This window comes from Oncorhynchus mykiss, chromosome 5 (genome assembly GCF_013265735.2).
Source record: "Oncorhynchus mykiss isolate Arlee chromosome 5, USDA_OmykA_1.1, whole genome shotgun sequence".
Taxonomy (NCBI): domain Eukaryota; kingdom Metazoa; phylum Chordata; class Actinopteri; order Salmoniformes; family Salmonidae; genus Oncorhynchus; species Oncorhynchus mykiss.
In genome coordinates, this window is record NC_048569.1 from 82,677,845 (window position 1) to 82,696,565 (window position 18,721).

At 46.9% G+C, this 18,721-nt stretch overlaps 1 protein-coding gene across 2 annotated transcripts in view; it reads left to right on the forward strand.

The window, feature by feature from the left end:
- LOC110523019 (1-phosphatidylinositol 4,5-bisphosphate phosphodiesterase gamma-1) overlaps window positions 1-18,721 on the forward strand; it is a 72,272-nt gene that overhangs the window by 10,650 nt on the left and 42,901 nt on the right. For both annotated transcript variants that reach the window (XR_005051875.1, XM_036978559.1), the window contains 3 exons: window positions 6,165-6,314; window positions 7,239-7,332; window positions 8,083-8,130. Coding sequence is in view for 1 of the 2 variants with exons in the window: in XM_036978559.1 (XP_036834454.1) it covers window positions 6,165-6,314; window positions 7,239-7,332; window positions 8,083-8,130 (292 nt within the window). In the remaining variant the exon portion in view is untranslated. The remainder of the gene's footprint in view (window positions 1-6,164; window positions 6,315-7,238; window positions 7,333-8,082; window positions 8,131-18,721) is intronic.

Consider the following 18,721-nt stretch of genomic DNA (forward strand, 5'->3'; position numbering starts at 1 on the left):
AAAGCTTCTACAGCTGCCCCATCGAGAGCATCCTGACCAGTTGTATCAACGCCTGGTATGGCAACTGCTTGGCATCAGACCGTAAGTCGCGACAGAGGATAGTGCGAACAGCCTAGTACATCACTGAGGCCAAGCTCCCTGCCATTAGGACCTATACAATAGGCGGTGTCAGAGGAAAGCCCATAACATTGTCAGAGACTCCAGTCACCCAAGTTATAGACTGTTTACTCTGCTACCGCACGGCAAGCGGTACCGGAGCGCCAAGTCTAGGACCAAAAGCCTCCTCAACAGCTTCTACCCCCAAGCCATAAGACTGCTGAACAATAAATAAAATCACCACCGGACAATTTCCTTTTGCTACTTGCTGTTTATTTTCTATGCATAGTCACTTCACCCCACCTCCATGTACAAATTACCTCAACTAACTAAATAGCCCATCCAACTACCTCATCCCCATACTGTTTTTTATTTATTTTGCTCCATTGCACCCCAGTATCTCTACTTGCACATTCATCCTCTGCACATTTATCACTCCAGTGTACCCCCACACACTGACTCGGTACCGGTGCCCCCTGTATATAGCCTCGTTATTGTTATTCTTATTGTGTGACTTTTTACTTGTTACTCTTTTTTTTTTACTTGGTAAATACAGTATTTCCTTAACTCTTCTTGAACTGCACTGTTGGTTATGATCTTGTAAGTAAGCATTTCACGGTAAAGTGCTTTTCTGTCTCAGAGCCAGACCAGTCTCCCATCTAAGGTCATCCAGAGTTGCTTCACAGCATTGTATTCAGAACACACACACACACACACACACACACACACACACACACACACACACACACACACACACACACACACACACACACACACACACACACACACACACACACACATACAGTAATGGTCAGGACAGTCTTCCCACCACCACCACCACCTCAGCTCTCTTGCCACGTATTTTAGTCTACCCTCTCTGACATTGAGCACTGAACATGCTGAGTCCCAAATAGCAGCCTATTTCCTACACTTATTTTGACCGGAGCCTTGTGAGCCCATTTGGGACGCAGACATCAACTGACTGACTGTTGTAACCAGCTGGATATATTATCTTCCCTCAGATGATCATCTTAGTCTCTTAATCTGGTGCCAAACCTTTCCTCTGATCTATCATCTGCACATACAGCAGACCCAGATAGAAACCAGATTTCCTCTGACTGAATGGTGGACTGTAGACTGTAGACGGTATGGTAGACTGCAGACTGTATAGTAGACTGTATATTGTAGACTGTAGACTGTATGGTAGATTGTAAACTGTATGGTATACTGTAGACTGTAGCCTGTAAACTGTATGGTAGACTGTAAACTATACAGTAGACTGTAGACTGTTTGGTGGACTGTAGACTCAATGGTTGGCTGTATAATGGACAGGGGACTGTAGACTATGGTGCACTGTAGACTGTATGGTAGACAGTAGACTGTATAGTAGGCTATAGACTGCAGACTGTAGACTGTGTGGTAGACTGTAGACTGTTTGGTAGACTGTAGAGTGTATGGTAGACTGTAGACTGTACGGTATACTGTAGACTGTATGGTAGACTGTAAATTATGGTAGATTGTACAGTAAACTGTAGACTGCATGGCAGACTGTAGACTGTATGGTAGAATGTAGACTGTATGGTAGACTGTACGGTACACTGTGGACTGTAGACTGTTCAGTATACTGTAGAGTGTAGACTATACTGTAGACATGATGATATGGAAACAAACTTGATATACTTTTAAATGACTAAAACCAAATCAAGACTGTGTAGAAAGATAACGGACCTATATTCTTACTGTTTTTTTTACTGTCCAGCTCGCTAATAATCACTGTGCACAGTCAATTGACCTTTTCTCATAAGGTTTCTTGACTGTACAGCTCACTACTAATTACTAGACACTCAGGGAGCATTTGAAATTGCAAAAAGGATGGATAGAGGATTACTATTATTAGCAAATTATGACGGCAAGGAATATAACCAATTTTCATTGCGGCCCTCCGGACCTCGTTGAAGACCAAATGCGGCCCCCGAGGTAAAATGAGTTGGACACCCCTGCTGTAGACTGAATGGTAGACTGTAGACCACATGAAAAGTCATTCCACGGAGGGACAAGTATCTGCGGGTTTTCGCTCCTTCCTTGTACTTGATTGATGATTTAAGGTCACTAATTAGTAAGCAACTCCCCACACCTGGTTGTCTAGGGCTTAATTGAAAGGAAAAACCCAAAACCTGCAGACACTAGGCACTCCATGGAAAAACTGAGGCTAGGAAACACTGTCACCACCGATAAATCCGCCATAATTGAGAATTTCAATAAGCATTTCTCTACGGCTGGCCATGTTTCCACCTGGCTACCCCTACCCCGGTCAACAGCCCTGCACCCCCCACAGCAACTTGCCCAAGCCTCCCCATTTCTCCTTCACCCAAATCCAAATAGCTGATGTTCTGAAAGAGCTGCAAAATCTGGACCCCTACAAATCAGCCGGGCTAGACAATCTGGAGCCTTTCTTTCTAGAATTATCCGCCAAAATTGTTGCAACCCCTATTACTAGCCTGTTCAACCTCTCTTTCGTATCGTCTGAGATCCACATAGATTGGAAAGCTGCTGCGATCATCCCCCTCTTCAAAGGGGGGACACTCTTGACCCAAACTGCTACAGAGCTATATCTATCCTACCCTGCCTTTCTAAGGTCTTTGAAAGCCAAGTTAACAAACAGATCACCGATCATTTTGAATCCCATCGTACCTTCTCCGCTATGCAATCTGGTTTCAAAGCTTGTCATGGGTGCACCTCAGCCACACTCAAGGTCCTAAACGATATCATAACCGCCATCGATAAGAGACAATACTGTGCAGCTGTATTCATCGACCTGGCCAAGGTTTTCGACTCTGTCAATCCCCACATTCTTATCGGCAGACTCAACAGCCTTGGTTTCTCAAATGACTGCCTCGCCTGTTTCACCAACTACTTCTCAGACAGAGTTCAGTGTGTCAAATCGGAGGGCCTATTGTCCGGACCTCTGGCAGTCTCTGTGGGGGTTAAATGTTGCTCTTGCTGCTGGTGATTCTTTGATCCACCTCTACGCAGACGACACCATTCTGTATACTTTTGGCCCTTCTTTGGACACTGTGTTAACTAACCTCCAGATGAGCTTCAATGCCATACAACTCTCCTTCCGAGGAGAGTTGTATGGTTGTATAGTTGTATAGTAAAACTAAATGCATGCTCTTCAACCAATTGCTGCCCGCACTTGCCCGCCCGTCCAGCATCACTACTCTGGACGGTTCTGACTTAGAATATGTGGATAACTACAAATACCTATGTGTCTGGTTAGACTGTAAACTCTCCTTCCAGACTCACATTAAGCATCTCCAATCCAAAATTAAATCTAGAATCAGCGTCCTATTTCGCAACAAAGCATCCTTCACTCATGCTGCCAAACATACCCTCGTAAAACTGACTATCCTACCGATCCTTGACTTCGGTGATGTCATTGACAAAATAGCCTCCAACACTCTACTCAGCAAATTGGATGCAGTCTATCACAGTGCCATCCGTTTTGTCACCAAGCGCCATATACTACCTACCACTGCGACCTGTATGCTCTCGTTGGCTGGCCCTCGCTTCATATTCGTCGCCAAACCCACTGGCTCCAGGTCATCTATAAGTCTTTGCTAGGTAAACCCCCGCCTTATCTCAGCTCACTGGTCACCATAGCAGCACCCACCAGTAGCACGTGCTCCAGCAGGTATATTTCACTGGTCACCCCCAAAGCCAATTCCTCTTTTGGCTGCCTTTCCTTCCAGTTCTCTGCTGCCAATGACTGGAACAAACTGCAAAAATCACTGATGCTGGAGACTCTATCCCTCACTAATTTTAACCACCAGCTGTCAGAGCAGCTCACAGATCACTGCACCTGTACAAAGCCCATCTGTAAATAGCCCATCCAACTACCTCATCCCCATACTGGTATTTATTTATTTAGCTCCTTTGTACCCCAGTATCTCTACTTTCACATTCATCTTCTGCACATCTATCACTCCAGTGTTTAATTGCTATATTGTAATTATTTCGCCACTATGGCCTATTTATTGCCTTACCTCCCTTATCTTTCCTCATTTGTACATACTGTATATATACCTTTTCTATTGTATTATTGACTGTATGTTTGTTTATTCCATGTCTAACTCTGTGTTGTTGTTTGTGTCGCACTGCTTTGCTTTATATTGACCAAGTCGCAGTTTATAAATTAGAACTTGTTCTCAACTAGCTTACCTGGTTAAATAAAGGTGAAAAAAATAAATAAATAAAAACTTTGACACCCCTGCTGTAGACTGTATGGTAGACTGTAGACTAGATGTATGGGAATGCTTACACCTGCTACTGTGTAGAACAGTGGTTGGCCTGCTCTGCAGCTAAAGATGGATGTGTGTGTTTGTGTGGTACTATGGAACTATGCTTTCCTCACATGCACACAACTCTCCTCCATGTTGCTTCTCTCTCTCTCTGTCCTTCACCCTCTCGTCCATACCCTTATATCTCCCTGTCTATCCTTCTCTCTCTCTGTCCTTCACCCTCTCTTCCCCTACCCTTATCTCTCCCTGTCTATCCTTCTCTCTCTCTCTGTCCTTCACCCTCTCCTCCCCTACCCTTATCTCCCCGTCTATCCTTCTCTCTCTCTCTGTCCTTCACCCTCTCTTCCCCTACCCTTATCTCTCCCTGTCCATCCTTCTCTCTCTCTCTGTCCTTCACCCTCTCTTCCCCTACCCTTGTCTCTCCCTGTCTATCCTTCTCTCTCTCTCTGTCATTCACCCTCTCTTGCCCTACCCTTATCTCTCCCTGTCTATCCTTCTCTCTCTCTGTCCTTCACCCTCTCTTTCCCCACCCTTATCTCTCCCTGTCTATCCTTCTCTCTCTGTCCTTCACCCTCTCTTCCCCTACCCTTATCTCTCCCTGTCTATCCTTCTCTCTCTCTCCCTCTCACTGTTCTCGTCTCTCTTTCCTTCTCCCTGGTTGCGTCCCAAATGCTTCCCTATTCCCTATATAGTGCACCATTTTTGACCAGTCCACTATATAGGGAATAGGGTGCCATGTGGTTAACACACCCTCTTTCCTCTTGTTATTTCTCCACGTCTTTCTCCTTCTCTCCCGTGCCCTCTCTCTTCTCTCTCCCCTCTCTCTCTCTAACTCACTCTCTCTATCTCACTTTTCTCTCAGCCCTGCTGTATGTGTGTTTGTGTGTGTGTGTGTGTGTGTGTGTGTGTGTGTGTGTGTGTGTGTGTGTGTGTGTGTGTGTGTGTGTGTGTGTGTGTCTGTTTCTTAAGTGTGTGCACATCTTATAAAGAAGCTTTAAAATCTCTCTTTCTATTTTGACTGTGTGTGTATAAATCTGTTCAAGTGTGTTTGTGCTAACTCTGTGCACCCAAGTGTCTGGCTGGCTGTGTTTGTGCTAACTCTGTGCACCCAAGTGTCTGGCTGGCTGTGTTTGTGCTAACTCTGTGCACCCAAGTGTCTGGCTGGCTGTGTTTGTGCTAACTCTGTGCACCCAAGTGTCTGGCTGGCTGTGTTTGTGCTAACTCTGTGCACCCAAGTGTCTGGCTGGCTGTGTTTGTGCTAACTCTGTGCACCCAAGTGTCTGGCTGGCTGTGTTTGTGCTAACTCTGTGCACCCAAGTGTCTGGCTGGCTGTGTTTGTGCTAACTCTGTGCACCCAAGTGTCTGGCTGGCTGTGTTTGTGCTAACTCTGTGCACCCAAGTGTCTGGCTGGCTGTGTTTGTGCTAACTCTGTGCACCCAAGTGTCTGGCTGGCTGTGTTTGTGCTAACTCTGTGCACCCAAGTGTCTGGTTGGCTGTGTTTGTGTGTTTAGTTTGCTCAAGACATCTGCTAAGTCAATGAGATTTGTTTTCCTTGTGGGTGTGGCCAGTGTTTGTGTGTGCGGGACTGTGTATCTACCATTCATTCCAAATATTTTAAAATGCCCCCCTCCGCTGTCATTACCATTGTGTAGCTATTATAACATCATTATTGGTTTGCTTTGAACAATTTTGGCGTGGAGGGAGTTGGGGTGCAGTGTGTCTGTCTATGTGTGTGTTGACTAACAGTGTTTTCCTCTCTCACTCTAGTTGATATCAGGGAGATCAGGGAGCTGCGGTTGGGTAAAGGTTCCCGGGACTTTGAGCGTTATCCAGAGGAGGCTCGTAAATTAGACTCCGCCCACTGCTTCATCGTGCTCTACGGACTGGAGTTCCGCCTCAAAACACTCAGTGTGGCCGGTCAGTGTGTGTGTGTGTGTGTGTGTGTGTGTGTGTGTGTGTGTGTGTGTGTGTGTGTGTGTGTGTGTGTGTGTCTGTGTGTTAGTGCTTTCTCTGTTGCTCGATGGTTCTCCAAATGTTCTCCATTGCATCTGTTAGTGATATTCTGGGAGGGTAAGGCGTTGGCTGGAAGATAATATTTCCATATTTGTAATAATGCCATGCTACAATAGCTCCTGTTGTACAAGGCAGTAGTGCCAGCATTACACTGCATAAAGCTCTTTTCTCAGCACTTCGTTAACATTTTGTCAACATTTCTATTCCACCCCCATTTTATTTTCTCCATGCCCTCTCTCACTCCTCTCGCTCTCTGTCCCTGTCTCACTCTTTCTCTGTCTGCCTTTCTCCCTCTCTCCCCCCTCTCTATCTCTGTCTCCCTCCTTCTCCCCCTCTCTATCTCTGTCTCTCTCCCTCTCTCTATCTCTCCCTCTCTCCCCCTCTCTATCTCTGTCTCTCTCCCTCTCTCCCCCTTTCTATCTCTGTCTCTCTCCCTCTCCCCCTCTCTATCTCTGTCTCTCTCCCTCTCTCCCCCTCTCTATCTCTGTCTCCCTCCCTCTCCCCCTCTCTGTCTCTGTCTCTCTCCCTCTCCCCCTCTCTATCTCTGTCTCTCTCCCTCTCCCCCTCTCTATCTCTGTCTCTCTCCCTGTCCCCCTCTCTATCTCTGTCTCCCTCCCTCTCCCCCTCTCTGTCTCTGTCTCTCTCCCTCTCCCCCTCCCTATCTCTGTCTCCCTCCCTCTCCCCCTCTCTGTCTCTGTCTCCCTCCCTCTCCCCCTCTCTGTCTCTGTCTCTCTCCCTCTCCCCCTCTCTATCTCTGTCTCCCTCCCTCTCCCCCTCTCTGTCTCTGTCTCTCTCCCTCTCGCTCTTTCTCTCTCTGTCTCTCTCCAGCCTTCAGTGAGGAGGAGGTCAATATGTGGATCACTGGAATCAACTGGCTGATGATGGATACTCAGAGAGCCTCAGCACCACAACAGATAGACCGGTATGTATATTTGTGTGTGTGTGTGTGTGTGTGTGTGTGTGTGTGTGTGTGTGTGTGTGTGTGTGTGTGTGTGTGTGTGTGTGTGTGTCTGAGTGAGTAAGAGAGAGAACGGGGGAGAGGGAGAGGAGTGTGTGTGTTTGTGTGTGAGAGAGAGATATGTGAGGAGAGGAGTGTGTGCCTTTATGACAGTATGAATCAGGTGTCTGTGGTGTTTAACAGGCCCCTGTTTGTAGTAATATTAATATCCCGGTAGCATCATCCATTACTACTATAACACACATAGGAGAGAGGGGACATGGGTTGGAGAGAGCAATAATATTTGTGTTGGTTGAAAATAATTATTCTGGGTAAATGTGTGGGGCAGTGTTCCTATATTCCATGGTTTGTGGAAGAAAACTCAACAACAGTGCTGTTGTGGGAGAGAGGAACTTCAGTATTGTACATATGATCCGTTTTATGACTATTTTGTTTACAAATGTCAACAACTTGGTCACAGTCAAGGAAGTGACATACAGTGTCTCAATTATTTTGTGTTGTAGGCTTTGGGTCACATTACTATTTAATGTTTTCACAAATATAGTCACAATTTAAAGTTAGACTAAGTCAATGTTAAACCCCGTGGCTGGTGGCTTTTAAAAGAATCCGCTGTGCTCAACACAGCCACTCAACATTTGTCTTTCCATCTCATACTGAACTATCTCTCTTCTCTCTATTTCTGTATATCCTCCCTCCCTCCCTCCCTCCCTCCAGGTGGCTGAGGAGACAATTTGAGGTGATGGACAGGAATCGTGAGGGAAGGTGGGTCAGACGTCAATACCATATCAACATTGTTGTTACACCCAGCCAGAACCCTGGGATACACACACAATGGTCACTCTGCTAGCCGGTGGAATAGTGGGGGAAATCCACACCAAACATAAAATAATAATACCCCTCCCAACCCCAACCCCTCCCCCAGCTCCAGTCCTAGCTCCATCCCAAGCTCCAGGCCCAGCTCTAACCCCAGCTCCAGGTTTAGCTCCAGGCCTAGTTCCAGCCCTAACCCCATCCCCAGCTCTAACCCCAACCCTAGATCCAGCTCTAACCCCAGCTCCAGCCCTAGCTCCAACTCTAACCCCAGCTCCATCCCTAGCTCCAACTCTAACCCCAGCTCTAGCCCTAGCTCCAGCTCCAGCTCTAACCCTAACTCCAGCCCTAGCTCCAGCTCTAACCCCAGCTCCATCCCTAGCTCCAGCTCTAAACTTAACTCCAGCCTTAGCTCCAGCTCTAACCCTAGTCCAGCCCTAGCTCCAGCTCTAACCCTAACTCCAGCCTTAGCTCCAGCTCTAACCCCAGCTCCATCCCTAGCTCCAGCTCTAAACTTAACTCCAGCCTTAGCTCCAGCTCTAACCCTAGTCCAGCCCTAGCACCAGCTCTAACTAACTCCAGCCCTAGCTCCAGCTCTAACCCCAGCTCCATCCCTAGCTCCAGCTCTAACCTTAACTCCAGCCTTAGCTCCAGCTCTAACCCTAACTCCAGCCCTAGCTCCAGCTCTAACCCTAACTCCGGCCCTAGCTCCAGCTCTAACCCTAACTCCGGCCCTAGCTCCAGCTCTAACCCCAGCTCCATCCCTAGCTCCAGCTCTAACCTTAACTCCAGCCTTAGCTCCAGCTCTAACCCTAACTCCAGCCCTAGCTCCAGCTCTAACCCTAACTCCGGCCCTAGCTCCAGCTCTAACCCCAGCTCCATCCCTAGCTCCAGCTCTAACCTTAACTCCAGCCCTAGCACCAGCTCTAACCCTAACTCCAGCCCTAGCTCCAGCTCTAACCCTAACTCCGGCCCTAGCTCCAGCTCTAACCCCAGCTCCATCCCTAGCTCCAGCTCTAACCTTAACTCCAGCCTTAGCTCCAGCTCTAACCCTAGTCCAGACCTAGCACCAGCTCTGACCCTAGTCCAGCCCTAGCTCCAGCTCTAACCCTAACTCCAGCCCTAGCTCCAGCTCTAACCCTAACTCCAGCCCTAACCCTAACTCCAGCTCTAACCCTAACTCCAGCTCTAACCCTAACTCCAGCTCTAATCCTAACTCCAGCTCTAACCCCAGCTCCATCCCTAGCTCCAGCTCTAACACTAACTCCAGCCTTAGCTCCAGCTCTAACCCTAGTCCAGCCCTAGCACCAGCTCTAACCCTAGTCCAGCCCTAGCTCCAGCTCTAACCCTAACTCCAGCCCTAACCCTAACTCCAGCCCTAACCCTAACTCCAGCCCTAACCCTAACTCCAGCCCTAACCCTAACTCCAGCTCTAACCTTAACTCCAGCTCTAACCCTAACTCCAGCTCTAACCCCAGCTCCATCCCTAGCTCCAGCTCTAACACTAACTCCAACCGTAGCTCCAGCTCTAACCCTAGTCTAGCCCTAGCACCAGCTCTAACCCCAGCTCCATCCCTAGCTCCAGCTCTAACACTAACTCCAACCGTAGCTCCAACTCTAACCCTAGTCTAGCCCTAGCACCAGCTCTAACCCCAGCTCCATCCCTAGCTCCAGCTCTAACACTAACTCCAGCCGTAGCTCCAGCTCTAACCCTAGTCTAGCCCTAGCACCAGCTCTAACCCCAGCTCCATCCCTAGCTCCAGCTCTAACACTAACTCCAACCGTAGCTCCAACTCTAACCCTAGTCTAGCCCTAGCACCAGCTCTATCCCCAGCTCCATCCCTAGCTCCAGCTCTAACACTAACTCCAACCGTAGCTCCAACTCTAACCCTAGTCGAGCCCTAGCACCAGCTCTAACTCCAGCTCCAGCCCTAGCACCAGCTCTAACCCCAGCTCCATCCCTAGCTCCAGCTCTAACACTAACTCCAACCGTAGCTCCAACTCTAACCCTAGTCGAGCCCTAGCACCAGCTCTAACCCCAGCTCCATCCCTAGCTCCAGCTCTAACACTAACTCCAACCGTAGCTCCAACTCTAACCCTAGTCGAGCCCTAGCACCAGCTCTAACCCCAGCTCCATCCCTAGCTCCAGCTCTAACCCTAGTCGAGCCCTAGCACCAGCTCTAACCCCAGCTCCATCCCTAGCACCAGCACTAACCCTAACTCCAACCGTAGCTCCAACTCTAACCCTAGTCTAGCCCTAGCTCCAGCTCTAACACTAACTCCATCCCTAGCTCCAGCTCTAACCCTAACACCAGCTCTAACCCTAACTCCAGCTCTAACACTAACTCCATCCCTAGCTCCAGCTCTAACCCTAGTCTAGCCCTAGCACCAGCTCTAACCCCAGCTCCATCCCTAGCTCCAGCTAGATACTATTAAATCGTTGAGGTCCAATCAGAGTATAGTCATTAAACCTGCGGATAAAGGATCACAGATTGTAATCATGGACAGAGTACAGTATTTGTTGGAGGCTAACAGGCAATTGAATAACGTGAAAAATGATGTCCCATTAGACCACTCTATTCAATCTGAAACTCAAGAAATGATTAAGAGGATATTGGTGGAATTACTTGAAAAGAAGTGTATTACTTCCAAGCAATATACTTATCTGTTGGGCCCCGAGGTACCAAGACCGCGACAATTCTATCTTCTTCCAAAAATGCATAAACCTTTGGAAGAGTGGTCTGTGCCCTTTCAGATCCCTAGTGCCCGCCCAATTGTTAGTGACTGTGGATCGGAATCGTATCGAATTGCTGAATATATTGATTATTTTATTCATCCGTTATCCCAGAAGCACGCTAAGGATTCTGGGAAGGAGCACGCTTCTTATGTTAAGGATACATATGATTTTGTCGATAAAGATAAAGGCCTCGAACTACCACTAGGGGCGTTCTTATTTTCAATAGATATTAACTCATTATATACAAACACTGAAACCTCTTTGGGACTGCGGGCGATAAAACAGGCATTTGACAGGTTTCCTGACCCTCAGCGCCCGGACAAGGAAATCTTAGATCTGTTGGAGTTGAGTCTCTTAAGGAACGATTTCAATTTTAATGATGAGTTTTATCTTCAGATCCATGGGACTGCTATGGGTAAGAAATTTCTTCCTGCCTTTGCCAATTTATACATGTGTTTTTGGGAAGAGACAGCTTTTCTTAAATGCCAGATCCTTCCTTTTCTATATCTCAGGTATTTGGATGATATCTTTGGAATTTGGGTGAGTTCTATGCAGGACTTTGAGTGTTTCTTGGAAACCCTCAATACACATCATTCTGCCATTACAACTTCCCACAATATACAAAGGGAAAAACTAGAGTTTTTGGACACTCAGGTCTTATTTGTACCTTCTGATGGGTTAACTAAATCATTGGCCACTAAAGTCTTCTTTAAGGAGACTGATAGGCACGCCTTGCTACATAAGGCAAGTTACCATCCAAAACATAGGTATTATTAAATCTCAGCTGATTCGGTTCAATAGAATCTGTACATTAGGTGAGCACGTAGAGGAGGCAATAACCATTCCTTTTAGAGCCTTGGGGCCACGGGATATTCCAAACGTTTCCTTAGGGGGATAAAGGCAGAGGTAGGTGAATTATTTGGCAGGGAATGGGGATACAATAAAACAGCGGAAACACAATCTGATACCATTTGTTACAACATACTATGGGAGTTTGGGTGGATTTAGTAGGAACTTGAGGTCTAATTTCAGGGAAGCTCAACAAGCGGTGGAAGGACTGGTAGATTGTAGAGTAATCTCAGCGTATAGAAGAAACAAAAACCTCGGGGACAGTTTAGTCCACTGCCTTCCAGACGAAAAATGCACCTAATAAATTGGATAAATATTTGGGGAGGCCAAAGTATATTGTTAATGCCTTCTCGGGGCTGGGGTTCATCGTAAGACAGAGGATCGAATTGTCCACTGTAAACTTGATCTATGGAATTAAGTGCAAATGGTGCCAAAATATTTATATAGGAGAAACAAAGAATGCACTACAGGTCAGACTGAAACAACATCTATACCATATAGCTAAAGTGTCTGTGGAGAGCCGCTCATTATAAATGTTTGTTTATTGTATTATTTATTTATTTATGTTGACTCGTCCATGGTGGATTTGCCATTGTCTGATAGCACTTATGATTGTTTTTAAAATATGTACTTTTTATTTAATTAATTATTTATTTATGGATCTACTCACTGACCATAAATACGATGGCACTTATTTTTATCATATCCTTGATCTTTTAGTGTGGGGTGGCTTCACCCTATTTTTTGGATACTTTTATAGCACTTATTTTGAGTTTTCTTTGTTTGATGGCACTCATGATTGTTTTAAATATGTACTTTTTATTTTTGTATTCATTGGGTGGTTCATCTTGTAGACCCTAATCCCTCACCCTAACCCTGGGATCCTCATGCCTAACCCTAAACTCTAGACCCCCATACCTAATCTTAGGTTAACCCCGACCTGTACTCTTATACTGACCCTAACCCTCACCCTAACCTGAATTCTAACCTTAACCCCTAGTTACCCTAATCCCTCACCCTAACCCTGAGACCCTCATGCCTAACCCTAAACTTCTAGACCCTCATACCTGATCTTAATTTAACCCTGACCTGTACTCTAATCCTGACCCTTACTGTAATCCCAACCTGAATTCTGACCTTAACCCATAGCTCCTAAATTCTTACCATAATTCCTAACCCTAACCTTATATCCCTAGACCCCCATATCTAATCCGAACCCCTGACTCCCTATATCTATTTTAACCCCTAGATCCTCATAATGAACCTTTCCTCCTAGACCACCGCTTTGACCTTGGCACTTGGCCTCTATTCTTAGTTCTTAGTCATTTAAAGTATCAATTACACAAGTCTTACCATTTATCTTAAAGGGGTTGCCTGTGCCAGTGCACATCGGATTCGTCTGTCACTTATTGAATCTAACCCTAGTCCAGCCCTAGCTCCAGCTCTAACCCCAACTCCAGCCCTAGCTCCAGCTCTAACCCCAGCTCCATCCCTAGCTCCAGCTCTAACCCTAACTCCAGCCCTAGCTCCAGCTCTAACCCTAACTCCAGCCCTAGCTCCAACTCTAACCCCAGCTCCATCCCTAGCTCCAGCTCTAACCTTAACTCCAGCCCTAGCTCCAGCTCTAACCCTAACTCCAGCCCTAGCTTCAGCTCTAACCCTAACTCCAGCCCTAGCTCCAGCCCTAGCTCCAACTCTAACCCCAGCTCCATCGCTAGCTCCAGCTCTAACCTTAACTCCAGCCCTAGCTCCAGCTCTAACCCTAACTCCAGCCCTAGCTCCAGCCCTAGCTCCAGCTCCAGCATTAGCTCCAGCTCTAACCCCAGCTCTAACCCTAGCTCCAGCTCCAACCCCAGCACCAGCCCCAGCTCCAGCTCTAACCCCAGCTCCAGCCCTAGCTCCACTTATAACCCCAACTCCAGCCCTAGCTCCAGCTATTTGCCTAACTCCAGCCCTAACTCCACCTATAACCCCAACTACAGCCTTAGCTCCAGCTCTAACCCCAGCTCCAGCCCTAGCTCTACCTATAACCCCAACTCCAGCCCTAGCCACTTATAACCCCAACTCCAGCCCTAGCTCCAGCCATTTGCCTAACTCCAGCCCTAACTCCACCTATAACCCCAACTCCAGCCTTAGCTCCAGCTCTAACCCCAGCTCCAGCCCTAGCTCCACCTATAACCCCAACTCCAGCCCTAGCTCCACCTATAACCCCAACTCCAGCCCTAGCTCCACCTATAACCCCAACTCCAGCCCTAGCTCAGGCTATTTGCCTAACTTCAGCCCTAGCTTCAGCTCTAACCCTAACTCCAGCCCTAGCTCCAGCTCTAACCCTAACTCCAACCCTAGCTCCAGCTCTAACCCCAACTCCAGCCCTAGCTCCACCTATAACCCCAACTCCAGTCCTAGCTCCAGCTATTTGCCTAACTTCAGCCCTAGCTCCAGCTCTATCCCTAACTCCAGCCCTAGCTCCAGCTCTATCCCTAATTCCAGCCCTAGCTCCAGCTCTATCCCTAACTCCAGCCCTAGCTCCAGCTCTATCCCTAATTCCAGCCCTAGCTCCAGCTCTAACCCTAACCCCAGCCCTTGCTCCAGCTCTAACACAAGCTTCATCCCCAGCTCTAACTCTAGCTCCAGCCCTAGCTCCAGTTCTAACATAAGCTCCATTCCCAGCTCTAACTCTAGCTCCAGCCCTAGCTCCAGCTCTAACCCTAATTCCATGCCTAGCTCCAGCTCTAATCCTAATTCCATCCCTAGCTCCAGCTCTAACATAAGCTCCATCCCCAGCTCCAGCTCTAACCCTAACTCCAGCCCTTGCTCCAACTCTAATCGTAATTCCATCCCTAGCTCCAGCTCTAATCCTAATTCCATCCCTAGCTCCAGCTCTAATCCTAATTCCATCCCTAGCTCCAGCTCTAACCCTAATTCCAGCCCTAGCTCCAGCTCTAACCCTAAGTCCAGCCCTAGCTCCAGCTCTAACCCTAACTCCAGCCCTAGCTCCAGCTCTAATCCTAATTCCATCCTTAGCTCCAGCTCTAACCCTAATTCCATCCCTAGCTCCAGCTCTCGTCCTAACTCCAGCTCCAGCTCTATCCCTAATTCCAGCCTTAGCTCCAGCTCTAACCCTAACTCCAGCTCCAGCTCTATCCCAAGCTCCAGCCCTAGCTCCAGCTCTCGTCCTAACTCCAGGTCCAGCTCTATTCCTAATTCCAGCCTTAGCTCCAGCTCTAACCCTAACTCCAGCTCCAGCTCTATCCCCAGCTCCAGCCCTAGCTCCAGCTCCTTACATCCCCACTAGTCCCCAGCTCAGTTCCGTGGCTCCCACCTCTTTGGGAGGAAGCGGTCCAGCACAAACAGCCTGTCTGCCACCGCCTGATAAGGAACAGGAACAGGAAGTGATGCAATGGGTTGGGAGAGGGAAACTTCCTGTCTCAATGGAAATAGAAACAGGAGCTCCAAATCAGAGCAAAATAATGAGGGGTGATAAATAACGAGTTAAACAAAAGAGAGTTGATTGAACAGAGGATGAACAGAACAGAGAGACGGAGAGATACATGCTAGCCAGAGAAAGAATGCGGGAAGATAGGGAAAGACCAAGACAGTGACAGAGAGCGAGAAAGAGAGGAGATAAAGTAGTATGTGAAGGGGGGAAGTGGGGGAGAGAGAGAGAGAGAGAGAGAGAGAGAGAGAGAGAGAGAGAGAGCAGACAAGCTAAAACAACATCCCCCAGGACAGGTAGAGTTTCTCTCAGGGATGTGTCTGCTCTCCTCCATCTTCTTCTTGCTCTCTCCACACACACACGCACACACACACACACACACACACACACACACACACACACACTATAAGTACTCTCTGAGACGCTGGAGGACAGCAGCTTGCGTCTAGTTAATCAACAAAGTGATCGGCCATGTGCCCCAACCCTGCAGGAGGGGCAGGACAGAGTGAGGGGGGTGGAGATATCCCACAAGGAGACTGTCTGAGAGTCCCATAACACAAAGAGACTGTCTGAGAGTCCCATAACACAAAGAGACTGTCTGAGAGTCCCATAACACAGAGAGACTGTCTGAGAGTCCCATAACACAGAGAGACTGTCTGAGAGTCCCATAACACAAAGAGACTGTCTAAGAGTCCCATAACACAGAGAGACTGTCTGAGTGTCCCATAACACAAAGAGACTGTCTGGAAGTCCCATAACACAAAGGGACTGTCTGAGTGTCCCATAACACAAAGAGACTGTCTGGAAGTCCCATAACACAAAGGGACTGTCTGAGAGTCCCATAACACAAAGAGACTGTCTGGAAGTCCCATAACACAGAGACTGTCTGAGTGTCCCATAACACAAAGAGACTGTCTGGAAGTCCCATAACACAAAGGGACTGTCTGAGAGTCCCATAACACAAAGAGACTGTCTGGAAGTCCCATAACACAAAGGGACTGTCTGAGAGTCCTATAACACAGAGAGACTGTCTGAGAGTCCCATAACACAAAGAGACTGTCTGGAAGTCCCATAACACAGAGACTGTCTGGAAGTCCCATAACACAAAGGGACTGTCTGAGAGTCCTATAACACAGAGAGACTGTCTGAGTGTCCCATAACACAAAGATACTGTCTGGAAGTCCCATAACACAAAGGGACTGTCTGAGAGTCCCATAACACAAAGAGACTGTCTGGAAGTCCCATAACACAAAGGGACTGTCTGAGAGTCCCATAACACAAAGAGACTGTCTGGAAGTCCCATAACACAGAGACTGTCTGAGTGTCCCATAACACAAAGAGACTGTCTGGAAGTCCCATAACACAAAGGGACTGTCTGAGAGTCCCATAACACAAAGAGACTGTCTGGAAGTCCCATAACACAAAGGGACTGTCTGAGAGTCCTATAACACAGAGAGACTGTCTGAGAGTCCCATAACACAAAGAGACTGTCTGGAAGTCCCATAACACAGAGACTGTCTGAGAGTCCCATAACACAAAGAGACTGTCTGAGAGTTAAAGCAAAAGAAAGAGGAAACTAGAGAGGGATTGATGAAGAGAGGTTTAGAGAGAGGAGAGACATATTGTATATAAGGGAAAATAGTTAGAAAGAAAGAAAAACACACAGAGACAGATAATGAAGAGAGGCTCAGAGAGAGAGAGTATGATATTCAGTGTATACCCGACCCAGCCAGACCCAGCCCTGCTCCCCTTCTCTGGCCCATCCGGTGGAAGCGGGGAGAGAGAGAGATCACCCCCCTGCTCTCCGCCCCTCCCTGTGGAGTCCAAACATTGAGACCAAGCAGGAGGCTTTCCGGCTGCCACTCGCCCATAGCTCTGGTTCTAAACGAACTAAACAGAACTGTGATACTCCATAACTAAACTACTCTAGCTCTGGTTCTAAACGAACTAAACTGAACTGTGATACTCCACAACTAAATTACTATAGCTCTGGTTCTAAACGAACTAAACAGAACTGTGCTATTCCATAACTAAACTTCACTCTAGCTATGTCTCTAAATTAACTTAACATAAAACATAACTAAACTCCACTCTTGCTCCGGCTGGAAACATAACTAATCTCCACTCTAGCTCTGGCTGGAAACATAACTTAACTCCACTCTAGCTCTGGCTGGAAACATCTCAAAACTCTTCTCTAGCGCTGCCTTGAAACATAACTAAATGCTACTCTAGCTCTTGTTCTAAACGAACTAAACAGAACTGTGATACTCCATAAATAAAACACATCTAATCTCTACTCTAGCCCTGGCTGGAAACATTACTGAACTATACTCTAGCTCTGGCTGGAAACATATCTAAACTCTACTCTAGCTCTGGCTGGAAACATATCTAAACTCTACTCTAGCTCTGGCTGGAAACATAACTAAACTCTACTCTAGCTCTGGCTGGAAACATATCTAAACTCTACTCTAGCTCTGGCTGGAAACATAACTAAACTCTACTCTAGCTCTGGCTGGAAACATAACTAAACTCTACTCTAGCTCTGGCTGGAAACATAACTAAACTCCACTCTAGCTCTGGCTGGAAACATAAATAAACTCTACTCTAGCTCTGTCTGGAAACATAACTAAACTCCACTCTAGCCCTGGCTGGAAACATAACTAAACTCCACTCTAGCCCTGGCTGGAAACATAACTAAACTCTACTCTAGCCCTGGCTGGAAACATAACTAAACTCTACTCTAGCTCTTGTTGGAAACATAACTAAACTCTACTCTAGCTCTGGCTGGAAACATAACTAAACTCTACTCTAGCTCTAGCTGGAAACATAACTAAACTCTACTCTAGCTCTGGCTGGAAACATAACTAAACTCCACTCTAGCTCTGGCTGGAAACATAAATAAACTCTACTCTAGCTCTGGCTGGAAACATATCTAAACTCTTCTCTAGCCCTGGCTGGAAACATAACTAAACTCTACTCTAGCTCTTGTTGGAAACATAACTAAACTCTACTCTAGCTCTTGTTGGAAACATAACTAAACTCTACTCTAGCTCTTGTTGGAAACATAACTAAACTATACTCTAGCTCTTGTTGGAAACATAACTAAACTCTACTCTAGCTCTTGTTGGAAACATAACTAAACTATACTCTAGCCCTGGCTGGAAACATAACTAAACTCTACTCTAGCTCTGGCTGGAAACATAACTAAACTCTACTCCAGCCCTGGCTGGAAACATAACTAAACTCTACTCTAGCCCTGGCTGGAAACATTACTAAACTCTACTCTAGCTCTGGCTGGAAACATATCTAAACTCTACTCTAGCTCTGGCTGGAAACATATCTAAACTCTACTCTAGCTCTGGCTGGAAACATAACTAAACTCTACTCTAGCTCTTGTTGGAAACATAACTAAACTATACTCTAGCCCTGGCTGGAAACATAACTAAACTCTACTCTAGCTCTTGTTGGAAACATAACTAAACTATACTCTAGCCCTGGCTGGAAACATAACTAAACTCCAC